The 15,817-nt window shown below is 30.6% G+C and overlaps 2 protein-coding genes across 3 annotated transcripts; both read right to left on the bottom strand.

Moving 5' to 3' along the window:
- Positions 1 to 847: 847 nt before the first annotated feature.
- Positions 848 to 5,084, bottom strand: mEFG1 (mitochondrial translation elongation factor G 1). Its single transcript, XM_018521382.1, has 9 exons — positions 4,920 to 5,084; positions 4,650 to 4,808; positions 3,126 to 3,624; positions 2,775 to 3,039; positions 2,539 to 2,710; positions 2,168 to 2,458; positions 1,884 to 2,087; positions 1,461 to 1,772; positions 848 to 1,370 (listed from the first exon to the last, which is right to left on the bottom strand). Exons 1-9 carry the CDS (start codon positions 4,992 to 4,994, stop codon positions 1,098 to 1,100), a joined length of 2,250 nt encoding a protein of 749 aa, XP_018376884.1. The 5' UTR covers positions 4,995 to 5,084; the 3' UTR covers positions 848 to 1,097.
- Positions 5,085 to 6,279: 1,195 nt separating this feature from the next.
- On the bottom strand, positions 6,280 to 13,248 carry wit (kinase protein wishful thinking). Of its 2 annotated transcripts, none has more exons than XM_018521748.1 (12): positions 13,069 to 13,248; positions 11,872 to 12,154; positions 11,649 to 11,751; positions 11,363 to 11,560; positions 10,990 to 11,226; positions 10,736 to 10,891; positions 10,416 to 10,598; positions 10,114 to 10,283; positions 9,849 to 10,044; positions 9,557 to 9,757; positions 9,264 to 9,485; positions 6,280 to 7,816 (listed from the first exon to the last, which is right to left on the bottom strand). In XM_018521748.1, the coding sequence occupies exons 2-12, from the start codon at positions 12,034 to 12,036 to the stop codon at positions 6,774 to 6,776; spliced, it is 2,874 nt and encodes a 957-aa protein (XP_018377250.1). In that variant the 5' UTR covers positions 12,037 to 12,154; positions 13,069 to 13,248; the 3' UTR covers positions 6,280 to 6,773. The 2 variants fall into 2 exon arrangements, with proteins under 2 accessions (XP_018377250.1, XP_018377249.1); XM_018521747.1 differs by having other exon boundaries at positions 11,872 to 12,151.
- Positions 13,249 to 15,817: the final 2,569 nt, after the last annotated feature.

The raw sequence follows: 15,817 nt of genomic DNA, 5'->3' as shown, positions 1-15,817 counted from the left end.
TGATCGCGCACCGATTCGGTTTCTCGGCGTCGGCTACACGCTACACGGCGAGCACTCAGCACGGCGTCGCATTCGTCGCATTCTGTGAGCGATCGCCGCGCCACCTGACGACGGGCGAGGCATCGTCGTCATGACAACCGAGGGAGCGTCATCCAAATTTTAACTCTATATGAAACAATCAAGAATCGAAGATTTGCAAATTGAAAAATAGTTTCGAACAATTAAATTTGTACCAATTGGTCAAATTCTAATTTCCAACTTGCGATCTTCAATCTGCGCTGCGTAATTTGATACTAGCTTCAGTAGATTTTTTGTACTATCCAACATTGTATTCTTCACATTTTTATAATAAGCATGATTAAGTATTGTAAGATGATAATTAGAAGAAAGTATATGGCTTCTAATTACATAAAGTGTAGCTAGAAAGAACATAAATGAATTATAACTTTTTATTGTACAATTAATACTAGGCACTATCAACAATTTATATATATATATATACATATATACGTGTGTGTATAATATACACATTTTAAAAAAAGGTTTGAAGAAAATAAATTAATTATTTAATGACAATATAAACAGAGAAAGGTTATTAATCATTAACATATTACAACAAATCGTGAAAGATCTAAGAAAATGATTATACCAAATTAGAATATTTAGAAAAAAATTATAATCCTGTCATTTTTGTTATTTTATTCTAATATTAAGAATGTTATGTATATATCTACATAACATATTAAGATAAATATTATCTAAAAGTAAATGGTAAAATAAAACAATTTTTCATACGTGTACGGAGGTAAAAACTATTTTCTACATATTTATTTCGTATTTTGTATCACATATTTTTAGACATTGACTAATATTTACAACTCGAGACATTTGTACACGTTTAAGTATACGAATTTTGCATATTTGTTTTTTTACCGTTCATTAATTATATATATTACTAGTAACTTACTTATCGGTTTACGTCGAGTATATTAAATATGTAAGTATAAACAATGCGTATATTGACATAATGCGTTTATAGCATTCATGATAATATTGCGCAATTTCACTAAAAAACAAGAAATTCATTTATTCTATAGTTAATTTTTCGATTTTTGAGATTTCTCAGTTACTATTCCCAGTGATTCTTGATATTGTCTAACAAGTTGTTCCTGTACTTCCGGTAAGCAAGGGCTGTATCTTGCATATTCCATTGTAAACTCTCCTTTGCCTTGAGTGCTCGATCTCAATTCAGCGGAATAACCAAACATCTCGTTAAGTGGCACTTCCGCAATGATTGTGAACCATTCATCTATCACTTCCGTAAAGTTTACGATTCCTTTTTTCTTAGTGAGTTGTCCTAATATCAAACCCTATAAACAAACGCGTGAAAAATTGTGTGTCTAATGGAAAGCAGTAAGATGTATAAATGCAAAATGAATGTATAGGCAATATTATTGCACCTGAAATTCCTGCGGGCCAATTACTTCAACTATCATAATCGGCTCCAAAACTCGCCAGTTACCAGCTTCAAAAACATCTTTAACAGCACCTTGCGCGGCATGGAAGAAGGCAAATTCCGAAGAATCGACGCAGTGATGCATGCCGTCGAGTAACCTGAACTTAATTCCAGCGAGTTTGTGACCACTGAGCAAACCTTTTTCACACATTGTCCTGAAACCTCTTTCTACACCTGGAACGAACTGTTTCGGGACATTGGTTCCTATAGTTTCATCCGAAAATTCGATGATTGTATTTTTCGTAGGTGGCAAGGGCTGAAAAAACAAATTTTTCTTCATGAAAAAAACATCAAAATAAAAAAATTTCAAAATGCGATATTGATAAATAATATAAACATTAATGATACAAATCTATTAAATTTATACCTCTATAATTCCAATCACACGAGCATATTGGCCAGCACCACCAGATTGTTTCTTATGAAAATAGTCAAATTCGCACGGTTCAGTTAAAGTCTCGCGGAAAGAAACTTTTGGTTTTCCAAGAATGACTGGACAATTATATTCACGTTCTAATCTTTGCGCATAAATTTCCAAATGCAATTCGCCCATACCAGAAATTATACTTTCCTATAAAAGATATAAGTTAAAAAAACATAAATCTCAAAGACAAAAGTGATCTTTGTTAAAAGTGATATAAAAAATATTACATTGTTATCTGTGTCATAGTGGAAACGTAAGGTTGGATCTTCTTTGGTAAATCGGCCAATGCCTTTAGCAAAATTATCTCGATCTTTCGAATGTTTTGTTTGTACAGACATAGATACCACGGAATCAGGAACATAAATCGATTCCATTGACAAATCTAACTTAGAATCTCTGACAAAAGTATCACCAGAAGCACAGTCTATTCCAAATATAGCAAATATATCTCCCGCATAAACTTCTGTAACATCTTCCATTTGATTTGCATGAAGTCTAACTAATTTTTGTGTTCGTACCTGAAATATAATTATGGCATTTAGAAAAAAATATTTTTTTAGTGATAATTATAATATTGTATGCTTATATACATAATTACCTTCTTTCGTGTTCTTGTATTATACAAATTTTCCGATTTTTTTAATATTCCTTGATAACAACGAAAATATGTTAATTGACCGAATCTTCCAGCTTCCAACTTGAATGCCAATCCAACGAAAGGATTTTTGTCATTACGAGCAGAATCCAATAAAATTTTGATAGATTCGCCACTAAAATTTGTTCATAGATTATTACATATATATCAAGCAAATCATACTAATATAAAAAACTTACTCAGAGTTTTCTCGAAGAGCATAATTCTGTACTTCTCCTGGATTTGGTAAAAAGTTTATTACCGCATCTAATAATGGTTGAACTCCCTTATTCTTTAATGCAGTACCAACCAACACAGGTGTAAACTTTCTTTTTATGCAACTTCTGCGTATGGCATCCATAATATCTTTTTCAGTTATTTTTGTATCATTCAAATACAATTCACCAAATATATCGTCTGCATTGCTTAAGTGCTCGATTAATTCTTGTCTTCTTTTATTTACCTCTAATTGACATAATTCAAATTTAGTAAATTTATAAATTTTAAAACTTTATAGAATGTAAATGTACCTTGAACTTATTATTTTATACCTGCGTTCATGTCCTTTGGAATTTCATCCTCCCTAACAATTTCTCCGAAATTTCCTTCAAAATAAATTGCTTTTTGCGTAATTATATCAACTACACCCTTTGTATTATTTTCCAAACCAATCGGCAACTGTACGAATGCAGCGTTGTGATGCAGTTTGCTCCTCATCTGTTGTAGAACTCTTTCTGGATTTGCACCCATTCTATCCAGTTTATTAATAAATGCTAAACAAGGTACGCCATATCTCTTCATCTGTCGATTCACAGTTAGAGTTTGCGACTGGACACCACCTACAGCGCATAGGACGAGGATAGCACCATCCAAGACACGCAGAGCTCTTTCAACTTCCACTGTAAAATCCACATGTCCTGGTGTATCGATGATATTGATATTATGATCTTTCCATAATGTGTATGTGGCAGCAGATTGAATAGTGATGCCTCTTTGCCTTTCCAATTCCATGCTGTCCATAGTTGCACCTATATTATCTTTTCCCTTTACCTAACAGCAAAAATTTAGTATTATTATATATATCTATATATACAAGGTGTTTCATTTGAAATGATACTAGAATGTCTCAAGAAGGTGATATGGAATTGAAAAAAGTCAGACAAAAGTTATGTGACTTTGTGAATATCTAGACATCACCTATGGCATTCATTTGATACTCTTGCAATTTCAGTTATACATCTTTCATATTCACTGAAAGTGATCAAAATGTCCATAACTTATGAATTACTGTAATGAGCTATTATACTCAGTGTTAAGACTTGAGTAACAACATTTCTCCATTAAGGTTATAAACATAGACATACACATCAAATAATATTATTTGCCAAGTCCATCGAGTCCAATTTTGTGACCAAAAGATTAACCTTAAATGTTCTTTATAATGTATCCATGAACTTGTCTTAAAAAGGGTTATCATACAATGAAATAAAAAATACAGAATTTCATAAAATTAAGTTGACTTTGAAATGTTCCGAACACCTCCATCCATAAAATAATTGTTTCTACTACATAATGTTCTCCTTTGTACTGAATACATTGATATAAACTATTTTTTCATATATCTTTAAATTTTGCTAATAATTAAATCAGTCACTTTATATAAATCATCCTGTATATATATATATGCTAAGTTGATAGATGCAACTCAAAATTATCAATTTTTCAATATAATATTTTTTTTATTTTTCTGAATTAGAACATTTTAATCAGAATAATGTGCAAAACTTTACTTTCTTTCCACGTGTTATACTTTCAATTATAATGTAATTTTTTAAATTACTTGTCAAGAATTTTTAAAATTTGAACAGTGCAATTACAGTCGGGTTGTATAAATTTCATCCTTTACCAGAGTTGTGAAACTTTTCTGTATGAACAATGTGTTGATAAATGTGTCATTTTTTCACAATAATATATTAATCTTTAGAGAGAATTGATTTTCTTTTCTTATCCACATTATAGAAACAAACAATTAGTTCACTTACAAAGCACGTATAATGATTAAATTTTAGATTTACCTCGTGCATCTCGGATATTCTACCGGTATAATATAAGATACGTTCGGTTAAAGTAGTTTTTCCGGAATCGATGTGTGCCGATATACCAATGTTCCTGAGCTTCTCCAACGATTTGTGTTCAGCGAATTTAGCGGGCGATGCAAAAAATCGCACATTTTGCTAGAAAAATTACGTAGTACGGTAAATCATACTGAAATTTCTGCGTTATTGAATTATGCAAAAGTGATTGAAACTCATAACCTAAAAATTTAGTGAAGGTTAAAATCTTACTCCGTAAATACACGGTCGCAGCTTCGATAACTGACTCAAATTGACGTTGCGGCTTAAAAGAGTTACGATAGTCATGATTATCAATTTGTTTTAATATCAAATATTTTTTTACAAATGTAAACTTTATTAATACGATTCCACGTGAAGTACCAAAGTACTCACGTCGTCCAACCCACGTCGCTCCAAATGTCGATTGTGTTCAGTGTTACTCAAAGTGTAAATAGTGTAATCGAAGTTTTCAGTGACGTAAGATGTAACGCGGAAAGTTAATTAAATTAAAAAAGAACTTATTTGTGTATATATACAAATTACACATATACATATTACGATACACATAGTTTGATCTAAAGAATTATTATGCTATTAATGACATAAATTGTACATTATAATTATTATGTTTACATTACTTAAAAATATAAGTACATCGCATTTTTAATGAAAGAAAAAATTAAGAATATTTAATGAATAAACACTAAAAAACATAATTTATTAAATAAAATAAATGTTGATCTTTTATATAACATTTATACAAGAATTTAAAAATATATAGGAAGTCGAACAATTTAAAAAATTAATTTTTATTTTATCTAAAAACTAAAATATCTTCAGAAAAATTATTCTAATTTATCTCATAAACATATTCCATTATTATATGTAAATGTTTACTTAGCTTTAAATAAAAGAACGAAAATTGTTGACAGAAGACATACTTTATTATGAGTTGCTTTATTATGAATATTATTTTAATTTTGTCAATAATAACATGTCATAAGATAAAGTATCGCAAAATGTATAACATAAAACTTTACGATATCTTCAACATAACATAACATAACAAGTATGTTTAACGCACATTTGAATATTTTTTATACTACAGGTATTTACAGTGAGCTTACGGGATCAGGAAAAATAATTTTCATATAACCCGATATAATTATACTTTGTGCTCAAATATATCTTTTTACTATTTCTACTTTTATAATTACAATCACCTATATTAATATCCATGGCTTTGCATTAATAGTAGATTTATATATATCTGATAAATATATCGTTGCATATTAATGAACAAACTTTATATATATATATATAGAAGGAAGGAAATACACAGTCTCCTCTCGTGAAGAAAAAGTATACAAAATCGATAATAAAAGCCTTTACGTACTTTCGTCCATAATTTCACAAGTCTTTGAGCTAATAATATCAGATGGAGAATATTCTGTAAATATTGACATTAAGAGATTGTTTTACATTACACAGAAATTATGTCTTTTAAATGCTGTGAAAAAAGTAAAAAACAATTATACATTGAGATGTTAATATCTTATAATGTGATGTAAATGTTAATATTGATTGTCCATGTTTATCAATTACACTGAAAATTCATTAATTCTATTAAATCGAAAAGAACATTGAGAATATAAAGAATTACAATAAATCACAAATATCGTATATATGAAAGCAGTTTCATAATAAACTCATTTCTCACATTTCAGCGTATATAGATTACGTCCATTTGATTTTCTATTTTCTATCCGTAATTATTATGTGAACTTGTCATACCCAATCATCTACTTCATCAAAAGCATTCATTACGTCCAAAGTACGCTATCAATATAACATGACAAATCAATTTAATAGCACGAGCTTCTGATTACATTTCTAATTTTTTTAAAATTTCATTATTTAAGTATGTATCGTAGTAATATATTTTGCGTCGAGTATAAAATCTTACTTATTCTTATACACAAATTCTGTACATAAATCGAAGCTGAAGATACCTTACAGCGTTTCTTTTTTTCTTGACTCTATATATTATAGACATAAAGACTTTACAAATACATTAATATCTGATTAAAAGCACGTAACATTTTTGGTACCAAGTTTCGTTGGTGAATGTTTTCCATCACTATCACCGAGATCCATACCAAATGGCACAGAATTCCAAATGGCTTTGTCACTTTGATCGTCCTCTTCGTTCAGAATATTGCACATCATGCGATCATCGTAAAGCGAAAATCGCGCCGTTGATTGCGCTCGACCGCGAACTTTCCTAACAGACGGCGGCAAATCACCGGGTGTTTTTATTCTCATATGTGGATCCTTCAGTGCGTTGTTTACATTCGAACCCACATTAAAGACTTCATTAAATTTATCTATGCTTTCTTGTCTGCTTAGATTATTTTCTCGTTTTTTATTTCTTAAATTTACGAGAGGCAAAGTGGAAGGACGCGCGTTAGACGTCGCATTATCACTCTCATACTGTTTTTGCTTCCCTATTTGTGCGATATTTTTGTCATTCTTCTCTACTGGCATCGCCGAAGTAGAAGTCTTACCAATAATACCATTTACATACTTTCCTCCAGGTGAAATTGTTACGTTCGTTTCTACAGTTTTAATTTGGACATTTTGCTTTGATAATAAATTTGACTTAGAATCTTCTCTATCTATTTGGTATCTGCTATATGGATACATTTTCTTATTGATGAGCAATTTCTTTAAATTGGGCCAGGCGAATAATTTTTTCCGTGGGCTTTCTTGAAGAGACGTGTCCTGTACATTTGTCTGCTTTCTCTTACCATAAGAAGATGATCCTTCATCGGAAATAACATTTTGAACATATGGTATAGGCGTTGCCGGCCTAAGTTGTGTTAATTGAGTAGTATGTTGACTTAAATAATCGTGCGAAACTAAGCCTTGTGCTTCTGTTCCAGTTTTGTATTGATCATTACACGCATGCTTCAGTGATTTATCGACGAGAACGTTACCGTTACAGCTTAAATCTTCCAACGAATCTGATTGCAACATTAAATTTCTTTCCATACACGGATTTCTGCCCTGATACGGCTGAAGCGTTTGAGTATGATTATATGTGGCTACTTCGTTTGAATTTTTGACTGAAACGAGATTATTAAAAATAATGTGGAAAATGAAATTATAGAAATATAAAATGGATGGTGTGATAGATATCGAATATCATACTCATATACTACACAACGACATAACTAAAAAATTATCATTTGAGTTGCTTGCAAAAAGAAAAACGAGAATCTAATAAAAACCGTGAACGTGTATCTCAGAGATATACTCTACTAATAACCAGGGACTTGAACCGAAATTACATTATGGATTAAAATTTCGGTTTGATTACGATTATGGTTCGAGGCAATTCAACTTTCGATTTCGGTATCAGTTCCAGTTCTTTTAGTGATAACAGTGACCGTTACAGATATGTAATTACCGAAAACCGGAATCGAAAAAGGGCCGAAATCCAAACAGATCCGTTATGATCAAAGGACTGGAAGCAAAAGTTGAGCAAAAGTTGGATTTAGCCTCGAACCATTATCCGGACCGAAATTTTTCGGTCCGGGTCCTTGATTAATAATTTGTCTAATAATAATAAGATTTTATGTTTGTTACTCAAAATTAATTTTAGAGCTTCTTGATTATAAAAAATAACTTATAAAAAATTTAATTTCAGGGCTGGGTATGTATTTGAAATACTTTTACTTGAAAAACAGTATTTGTATTTAATATCGTATTTGCAATATAAGTAGTAATATCGTATTTGCAATATAAGTAGTAATATCGTATTTGCAATATAAGTGTTTTTACAAAATACACTTATATTGCAAATACGATATTTTAGATAAAAATATTTCAAATACATGCTCAGCTGTTTAATTTGATACAATACTAAAAATTTTACGAAAATCTAGGAGTTCTTTAACTTTCTTTTTTCTCATACTCAAGGTACTTTTAATTAATAAGTTAACGTTTTATTTTAATCTTTTTTTATTTAGTCTTTAAACTTTTTTTTTATACAGTCTTTAGTTTTTATTTAGTCTTACAAAATAAAAGTAAAAATAACTCGTATACAAGAAACAAAAAAATAATTTAAACGTAAGAGCAAGAAATAAACATATGATCAATTTGAATTTAAAAATAATAAACAGAAATAAATCAATTTTGATACACGAATAAAAATGAAAGATACAAGAATAGTAGCAAGTTATGGTTAAATGGCAAATGTGTATCTGTAAGATATTGCGTCCAAGGATTAAAAGAACATACTTTGGCTGCACTCACTCTTGGAATCATTTGTTTATTGAATGTTAAACAAGGCTAAATGCTAAATGATGCTCACGAGTATTGTGAGCGTGAATCGGATCACAGCCTTTTATTCCTCTATAATCAATTATTAAAAAATCAAAAGTACATATTTAAAAATTAATATTATAAAATTTTAATGATTCAAAACATTTAAACTCATTTTCTGGAAAACTTCAGTTTTTTTAGTTTGTGTTGTGTAGTAAAAATAAATGAATATTATTAATTACTTACAACTGTGTTCATGAGCAACGCTGTCAGATGGTGATAATGTAACTAAGTTTTCAGCTATTGCACTGTCGTTAGTATTACTATCTTGCACCATGTTCAATGCAAGTTGAACAACATGTACATTGTCATGATGCGAGGATTCACTATAAAGACTGTTTGTCGTTGAAGGCACTAAGGTGCAGTGAGAATTCACCATTGGACTTCCATCAGTAAAGTGCATTGTTACTACAATTTATTTTCCTTTTAGAAAATGTAAAAATCATATAGTTTGCTAAATATAATGATAAATGCATTACCACGATGAGATTGCAATTCTGAAAGTCGTTCTTCTATACACAAAGCAGTTAAACGAGCTTCAGCATCAGCATCCCAACAATCTTCTATAGTTTCCTTAATCAAACGCACTCCCGGTCTATCTACTAAGTTACCTTCTAAAAGTGGTCTTGCTTTATTACGTGATACTAAGGCTTGCATTTGTTCAAACGTTGGATGAAGACCTAAAAAGTATATAAATAAAAATACTTCATAAATAACTTAAATAAGATATAAATTCATCACGATTTTGAGAAATAATTTTTATACACAAACCTATTTCATTTTCATATGGTTGTTTATATTGCGGTACATCTGATCCAGGAATATAAACATCAGAACATCTTGTAATCAGTTCCCAAAGAACTAAACCCATTGCATAAACATCTATTTGTTTTAAAGAACTTTCGCAATCTCGTAAATTAACAGCACCATCCAACACTTCTGGCGCCATGTATCTCAGAGTGCCCACCTAGTATAATAGATTTTGATAGAGATTGAATTGTAGAATATACATAATCTTAGATATTTTGATACTCACATCATTAATTGATTTTAGTTCGGCATGCTGCTCCTCTCCATTAGAATAATATTTCGATCCAGAGATTTGAACTGCTAATCCCAAATCACAAATATAGCAAGAACCATCAGCTTTAATTAATATGTTTCTTGAATTTATATCCCTATGTGCAATACATGGCTTAAACTTGTCTAAAAATTAATATTTATATAAATATTAATATTAGAATTATCTAATTACATTTTTTTTACTTTAACGAAAAACAGTAACCAAGAATATTTTAAATATTTCCACACTTTTTGAACAAGTAATGCAATACATACCACCTTTGCGTATATCCGTATGTAAATAAGCAAGTCCTTTAACAATGGAAAGACTCATTTTGCAGAATGTGTTCCAATCAATAGTGTGAGTTCGTAAGAATTCTGTTAAACTACCACCTGGAGCAAAACTGAGTACCAAAAGATATTCAATACTACCTTCCATGCTTATTCTTTCATCCACACCTAAAACGGAAATATAAATTAAATATTAATTTTATATTCTGGTATTAAGTAATCAAATATTAAAAAAAAGAAAACGTTTTCATATTATATCGCTGGTTTTAATATAATTTGTTTTAAGTTCAATAAAAAATGCCAACCATAATAGCTTAATAATGATGGATGTTCCATAAAAGGTAGACAATAAGTATCTCTTTCATTCTGAAAATAATTGCGATAATGTGATGGATATATTTTAACTGCAACATCTTGGTCTCCCATACTGCCCTGCCAAACTGATCCGTATCGTCCTTGACCTGTGATTATAATATACATTATAATAAACGGAATTAAGCATTTATTTATTATAATATTAAATACATAAGGATTATTAATTTGATAAAAAAGAACATACCTACAATATTTGCGAGTTTCAAATGATCAACAGTGTAAGTACCAGTTCTTAATGCTGTGCTATCCATGAACTGATCATTGTAAGATAATGACTTTCCTAATCTTATTAAAATATTGTTATGAGAGGATTTGTATATAATCATGGATATAGTACATATTACTAGCGATGTACATGCTACGCCGGTTACTATAATAAGCAACAATCGTTCATAGTTTGACTGTTCAAGATATTCTGTAGCTGAAAAATATTACAAAATAATGTATTTAAAAAAATATTTTCTAATTATCGTTTCTATGAAATATCAAGCTAAAAATAAATATAAAATATTCTACTATATAGTAATTATTAGTTGCTATTAATACTGTTATCTTACTTGGCTGACTCTTTTGCGACGAAAGAGGATTAAATATTTTGTTGTCCGGATCTGCAAGATTGGAGCTTGTAATGTTGAGATTACAAAAATCTCCGTGACAGCAACAAAACTTTGTGTTGTTCAAAGCTTTTGTAGATCTCTGGAGTGCAACACATTCTGTATTTTCGCATTTTTGTTCACCAGACTGTTTCCAACAACCTAGTCCATATCAAAACAATAATAATATATTTTATATTTTTTTATGTAATAATGATCATTTATGCAGAATAAACTACATGATATATACCTTGAGACAAAATACTTATTTCAGTGCCATTTGCCGTTTTATCTTCTTGCCATAAGGCATGGCAGAAATTATTACATATCTCAAATTTGACATCTTCATTTACCTAAGAGTCAGATATCTATTTTAAATATTTTGTAATTAGTGTGAACATATTGTTTATACTATATAATTTTTTAATCATCATTTTCAAAAAGCACACTAGCTTATTATGAAAAAAACATACATTATGATCATTGGATGCAACTTCAGGTACACCTGCTGAATTCTGCTTCAAAGAAAGATTTTCAACATTTTTCTTTCTACTGGCACATTTCCTAATGGCATTGATAGGGGCTAAGCTTATGCCACACAGCAGTGTGATCAGCACGATTGATACAATGGCTCTCATTGTGCTTTAGCAGGCCTCTTGAACCAGAACCACTTCAACAGAAGCAGAGCTCCTTAAGAATTAGCATCTTTCATCGTAGTAATACATAATGCTGCCGTTGAGATTCTGAGTTCATCTGCTCGTAATATAATACAAAAAAAAAAGATTAATATAAATAATTAATAAAATTGAATTAAAAGATTATATATTACAGTTTCTTATCTTATATTGGTATTTCTGCTTTTAAAAATAAGAGAACTATATCAGAAATATTATTAGTCTTTGTGTAATATCTAAAGACAACAAAATTATATACAACTTAAATTTTGCATTTAAAGTCATCATGCATAAAATATACTCTTTCTGAATTTCAAATAACATTGATCTTCATATCAGAAATTAAATAACTTATATTAATCACATTACGCAAAATCGACGTTTCTATAAACTTTATCAAAATATGGATATACATACAACATTCCATATACATATCACACTCACTTTCTGCTTGTAATATATCAATTTTTTTAAACATTATCAACACAAATATAACATATATGTTCAACTCTTTTTTGCAATATACTGTCAATTTTTTTTCAAGTTTATCAACACAAATATACGTATATATAATATACATAATACATATTCAATGAACACATTCTACTCCTTTTTACAATATACTGTTAAATTTTAAATTCAATTTCCATTACTATACGCAGTAATTCTCGCAGACGTTTAAGCTATTCCGTGGTATCGTGTCACGCAAATCTAACGACCAGAAAGTAATGCGAGATCTCATCTGTGACATGACTGATTAATCAGAGTTCCTTACGTGGTCAGGCGAACGCAATATCGAGCGGCGAGAGACAATCGCGGGATATCAAAGGAAAAACGATATACTTTTAACGACGCGAATGGGAGCATATTAACACGTCGCACGTCGGGATTTCCTGGGACAAGCGTCCCATGGGAAATTCGCGAGATTGGAAAAGGGGAAACATCGCGCGTACAGGGCGCGCGATGTGCATTACAAATGAAGCGGCACACACTTACATTCTGCTCGGCGGTCCTCGTGGAAGTCCAATGTGGTTCACGCGCGTTATTATGGCCACCGTCGGATGCCACATTGCACCATGTCCTCAGAACACCGCCAAGCTCATTCGAAAGAAGCGTCGCGTGAAACCCATATATTTGACAGGCAGCCCGTGTCGGTGTCCATTGAGTCGCGTCCTAATCGCGCGTTCGCAAACGCATCGACGGCGATGCAGCTGCTTATCGTACGGTTGCCGCTCGTATATTGCTGAATTCACACTGCATCCGATGTGCGTCGTACGACGCTCTGCAACCAATCAGAAAACAGGATTCCGATGGATTTTACTTCGTATCATTGGAATCCTGTTTTTTGATTGGTTCCAGAGCGTCGTACGACGCAAATCGGGTGCAGTGTAAATTCAGCACATGGCGCGAAATTTTAAGCGTGTTGACGATGGCTGCATTTCACAATTTACTGCCAGTACTGAAAATTTATAGTTTACATCACGTACACTAGGATTGGGTAAGTTAACTTTTTTTTTAACTAAGTTAAGTTAAAGTTAACAGCCTTGAAAATTTAACTTAATGAAAATATAAGTTAATCCATAATAAAATTAATTGAATTAAAAGTTAAGTTGAAAAAAAAGTAATTAAAAAGTTAAATTTGGTTTGAATGGACAACCAAAAAAAAAGGAAAAGTTTGTATTCTATTTTATATAATTTTTCCTTTCTCACAGCTTATTTATTAAAGAATCAGATTATTTTTGTTCACAGTAAGGATTATACAGTATAAAATTACTAAATTTTATACTCATTAGTCTCTCGCATTGTATCTAAGGATTGACTTCAAAAAATCAAATTAAAAGTTAATAGTTACTAATAAAATGTAACTAAATTAAAAAAGTTAAAAAGTTAAGAGTTTAAAATATAACTAAGTTAAATTAAAATTAATTAACTTTTTAATTTTTTAATTTAACTTTTATCTTTTTAACTTAGCACTACCCAACCCTGACGTACATTGTAGATTTTCAGTACAGGTAGTAAATTTGGAAACACAGCTAGGAATCGTTCCGAGAGCTTAGAGAGAAAAAAAATAAATCACGTTTAAACATTTGGGGTATTTTACAAATTGTTCGATTCTTTCTCATCTGAGATCTTGGAGCAATAGCTGCGTTCAGCGGACTCAACAGTTGAGTGAACGCTCGCTGCTAATGATGTATTCTTCTAGATCTAAAATCTGGTTAATCGATCTAAAAGAATACACCAATAACAGTGAGCACTCACTCAACTGTTGAGTTTGCTGAACGCAGAGCCATTGGCTGCGTTCAGCATAACGTTTATTTTACAACTGTTAAAAGTTTTCTTTGCGCTAATTGGGTTATGCTTTTAGATCAAGAGGAATGGTCCTATCTCAGCAGAGAATCATAAAACGATTGCAAAACTGTTGTTTTTTATTGAATGCAGTTATTGACTCAACAGAATGTTCTTTTTGCAACTGTTAGAAGTTTTCTTCGATGAGACAGAACTATTCCTCTATATCTAAAAGTATAATCCAATTAGCGCGAAGAAGACTTTTAACACTTACAAAATAAACATTTTGTTGAACGCAGCCAATGACTCCGTTTTAACAGAAAAAACAACTTTGCAACTGTTGTAAAATCTTTTAATATGCTGATCTTGCTCTTATTCTCATTGAATTTGAATATACATATAAACTAATCGATCTTGTTAAAGAATATCTTACAACAGTTACAAAGCTGCTTTTTCTGCTGAATGCAGTCAGTATTGACTTTTTTTTACCGTTCCATGCTTCATCATCAAATAAGATTTATATTTCTTTTATAAAATAGTGATTAAATAAGGTAAAATTCTTGTTATTTATCTTCAGAAGCTAAAAGAGTTGAGAATGTCAGTACCTTTCAAATGCGGCCGGACTTCTCAGACCGAAAGCATTAGATTGATTAGACATTTATGTGTACAATTAGCAATTAAAAGTTGCAACATTTTTTTTTAACGGGTTTTTTAACAGAATTCAGCCTACTCATCGAGTGATTGATTCTTATTTATAGATCCATAAGAGTAGATTGCATTTCGAAACCTATTAAAAAAAAGTGTTGCAACTTTTTAATTGCCGTACAAAGAATACATATACTTTTGAAGATTAGTTTTAACTATATAATAAAAAGTGTTTTCTCTGTTGTTTTTATTGACACTAATGTGGCGATTAATACATTGTTATAACCGTTAAAATTGATAGTTCTTAGTAATAATATACACACACGGACTCTCGTACATATATTGTATATACTTCACACGCAGTCATACATTATATTACTTGTACATTGACTGACTCTGTTTTACGAAGACAATAAACATTTAAACACATTTTCTATTTTTGCATTTTTGTTGACACGTCGCGAGTATCTTCTTCTGCATAGTGTATCGCTCAGTTAAAATAGATGTATAAAGCAATTCCATAATTTTCATCTCGATAGTTAAATAATTGTTCCGGGAGCTTAAACGTCTCTATTTAAAATTGTAAATGTAAACCATGATAAATAACAATGATTTGTGGAAATATTTGGATTAAAAAAAAATGAAAGAAAAAGAGCTAAGAGTTAGTCGTTAGAAATAGAAATTTTAAAAAATTACAGTATAAATATGTCATTTAGTCAGAATATAAAACTTTAATTTGCCGGCAATAAACAATATAACACAAACAAACGTTTCGATCCCTGTTGGATCATTATCAATGTTAAATACACAAAAA

The sequence above is a fragment of the Trachymyrmex cornetzi genome, unplaced genomic scaffold, assembly GCF_001594075.2.
Source record: "Trachymyrmex cornetzi isolate Tcor2-1 unplaced genomic scaffold, Tcor1.1 scaffold99, whole genome shotgun sequence".
Lineage (NCBI taxonomy): Eukaryota > Metazoa > Arthropoda > Insecta > Hymenoptera > Formicidae > Trachymyrmex > Trachymyrmex cornetzi.
Note: the sequence above shows the minus strand (reverse complement) of the source record. Positions and strands in the feature narration are given on the sequence as shown.

Coding starts and splice junctions, on each gene's coding strand:
- wit (XM_018521748.1), bottom strand. CDS start 12,036: ATGAGAGCCATTGTATCAATCGTGCTGATCACACTGCTGTGTGGCATA. Junction 10,892..10,989: donor GAAACTCGCAAATATTGTAG/GTATGTTCTTTT, acceptor TTATAATCACAG/GTCAAGGACGATACGGATCA. Junction 9,486..9,556: donor AGAATTGCAATCTCATCGTG/GTAATGCATTTA, acceptor AATAAATTGTAG/TAACAATGCACTTTACTGAT.
- mEFG1 (XM_018521382.1), bottom strand. CDS start 4,994: ATGACTATCGTAACTCTTTTAAGCCGCAACGTCAATTTGAGTCAGTTA. Junction 3,040..3,125: donor TCCAAAGGACATGAACGCAG/GTATAAAATAAT, acceptor TATGTCAATTAG/AGGTAAATAAAAGAAGACAA. Junction 1,371..1,460: donor TTGGCCCGCAGGAATTTCAG/GTGCAATAATAT, acceptor GTTTGTTTATAG/GGTTTGATATTAGGACAACT.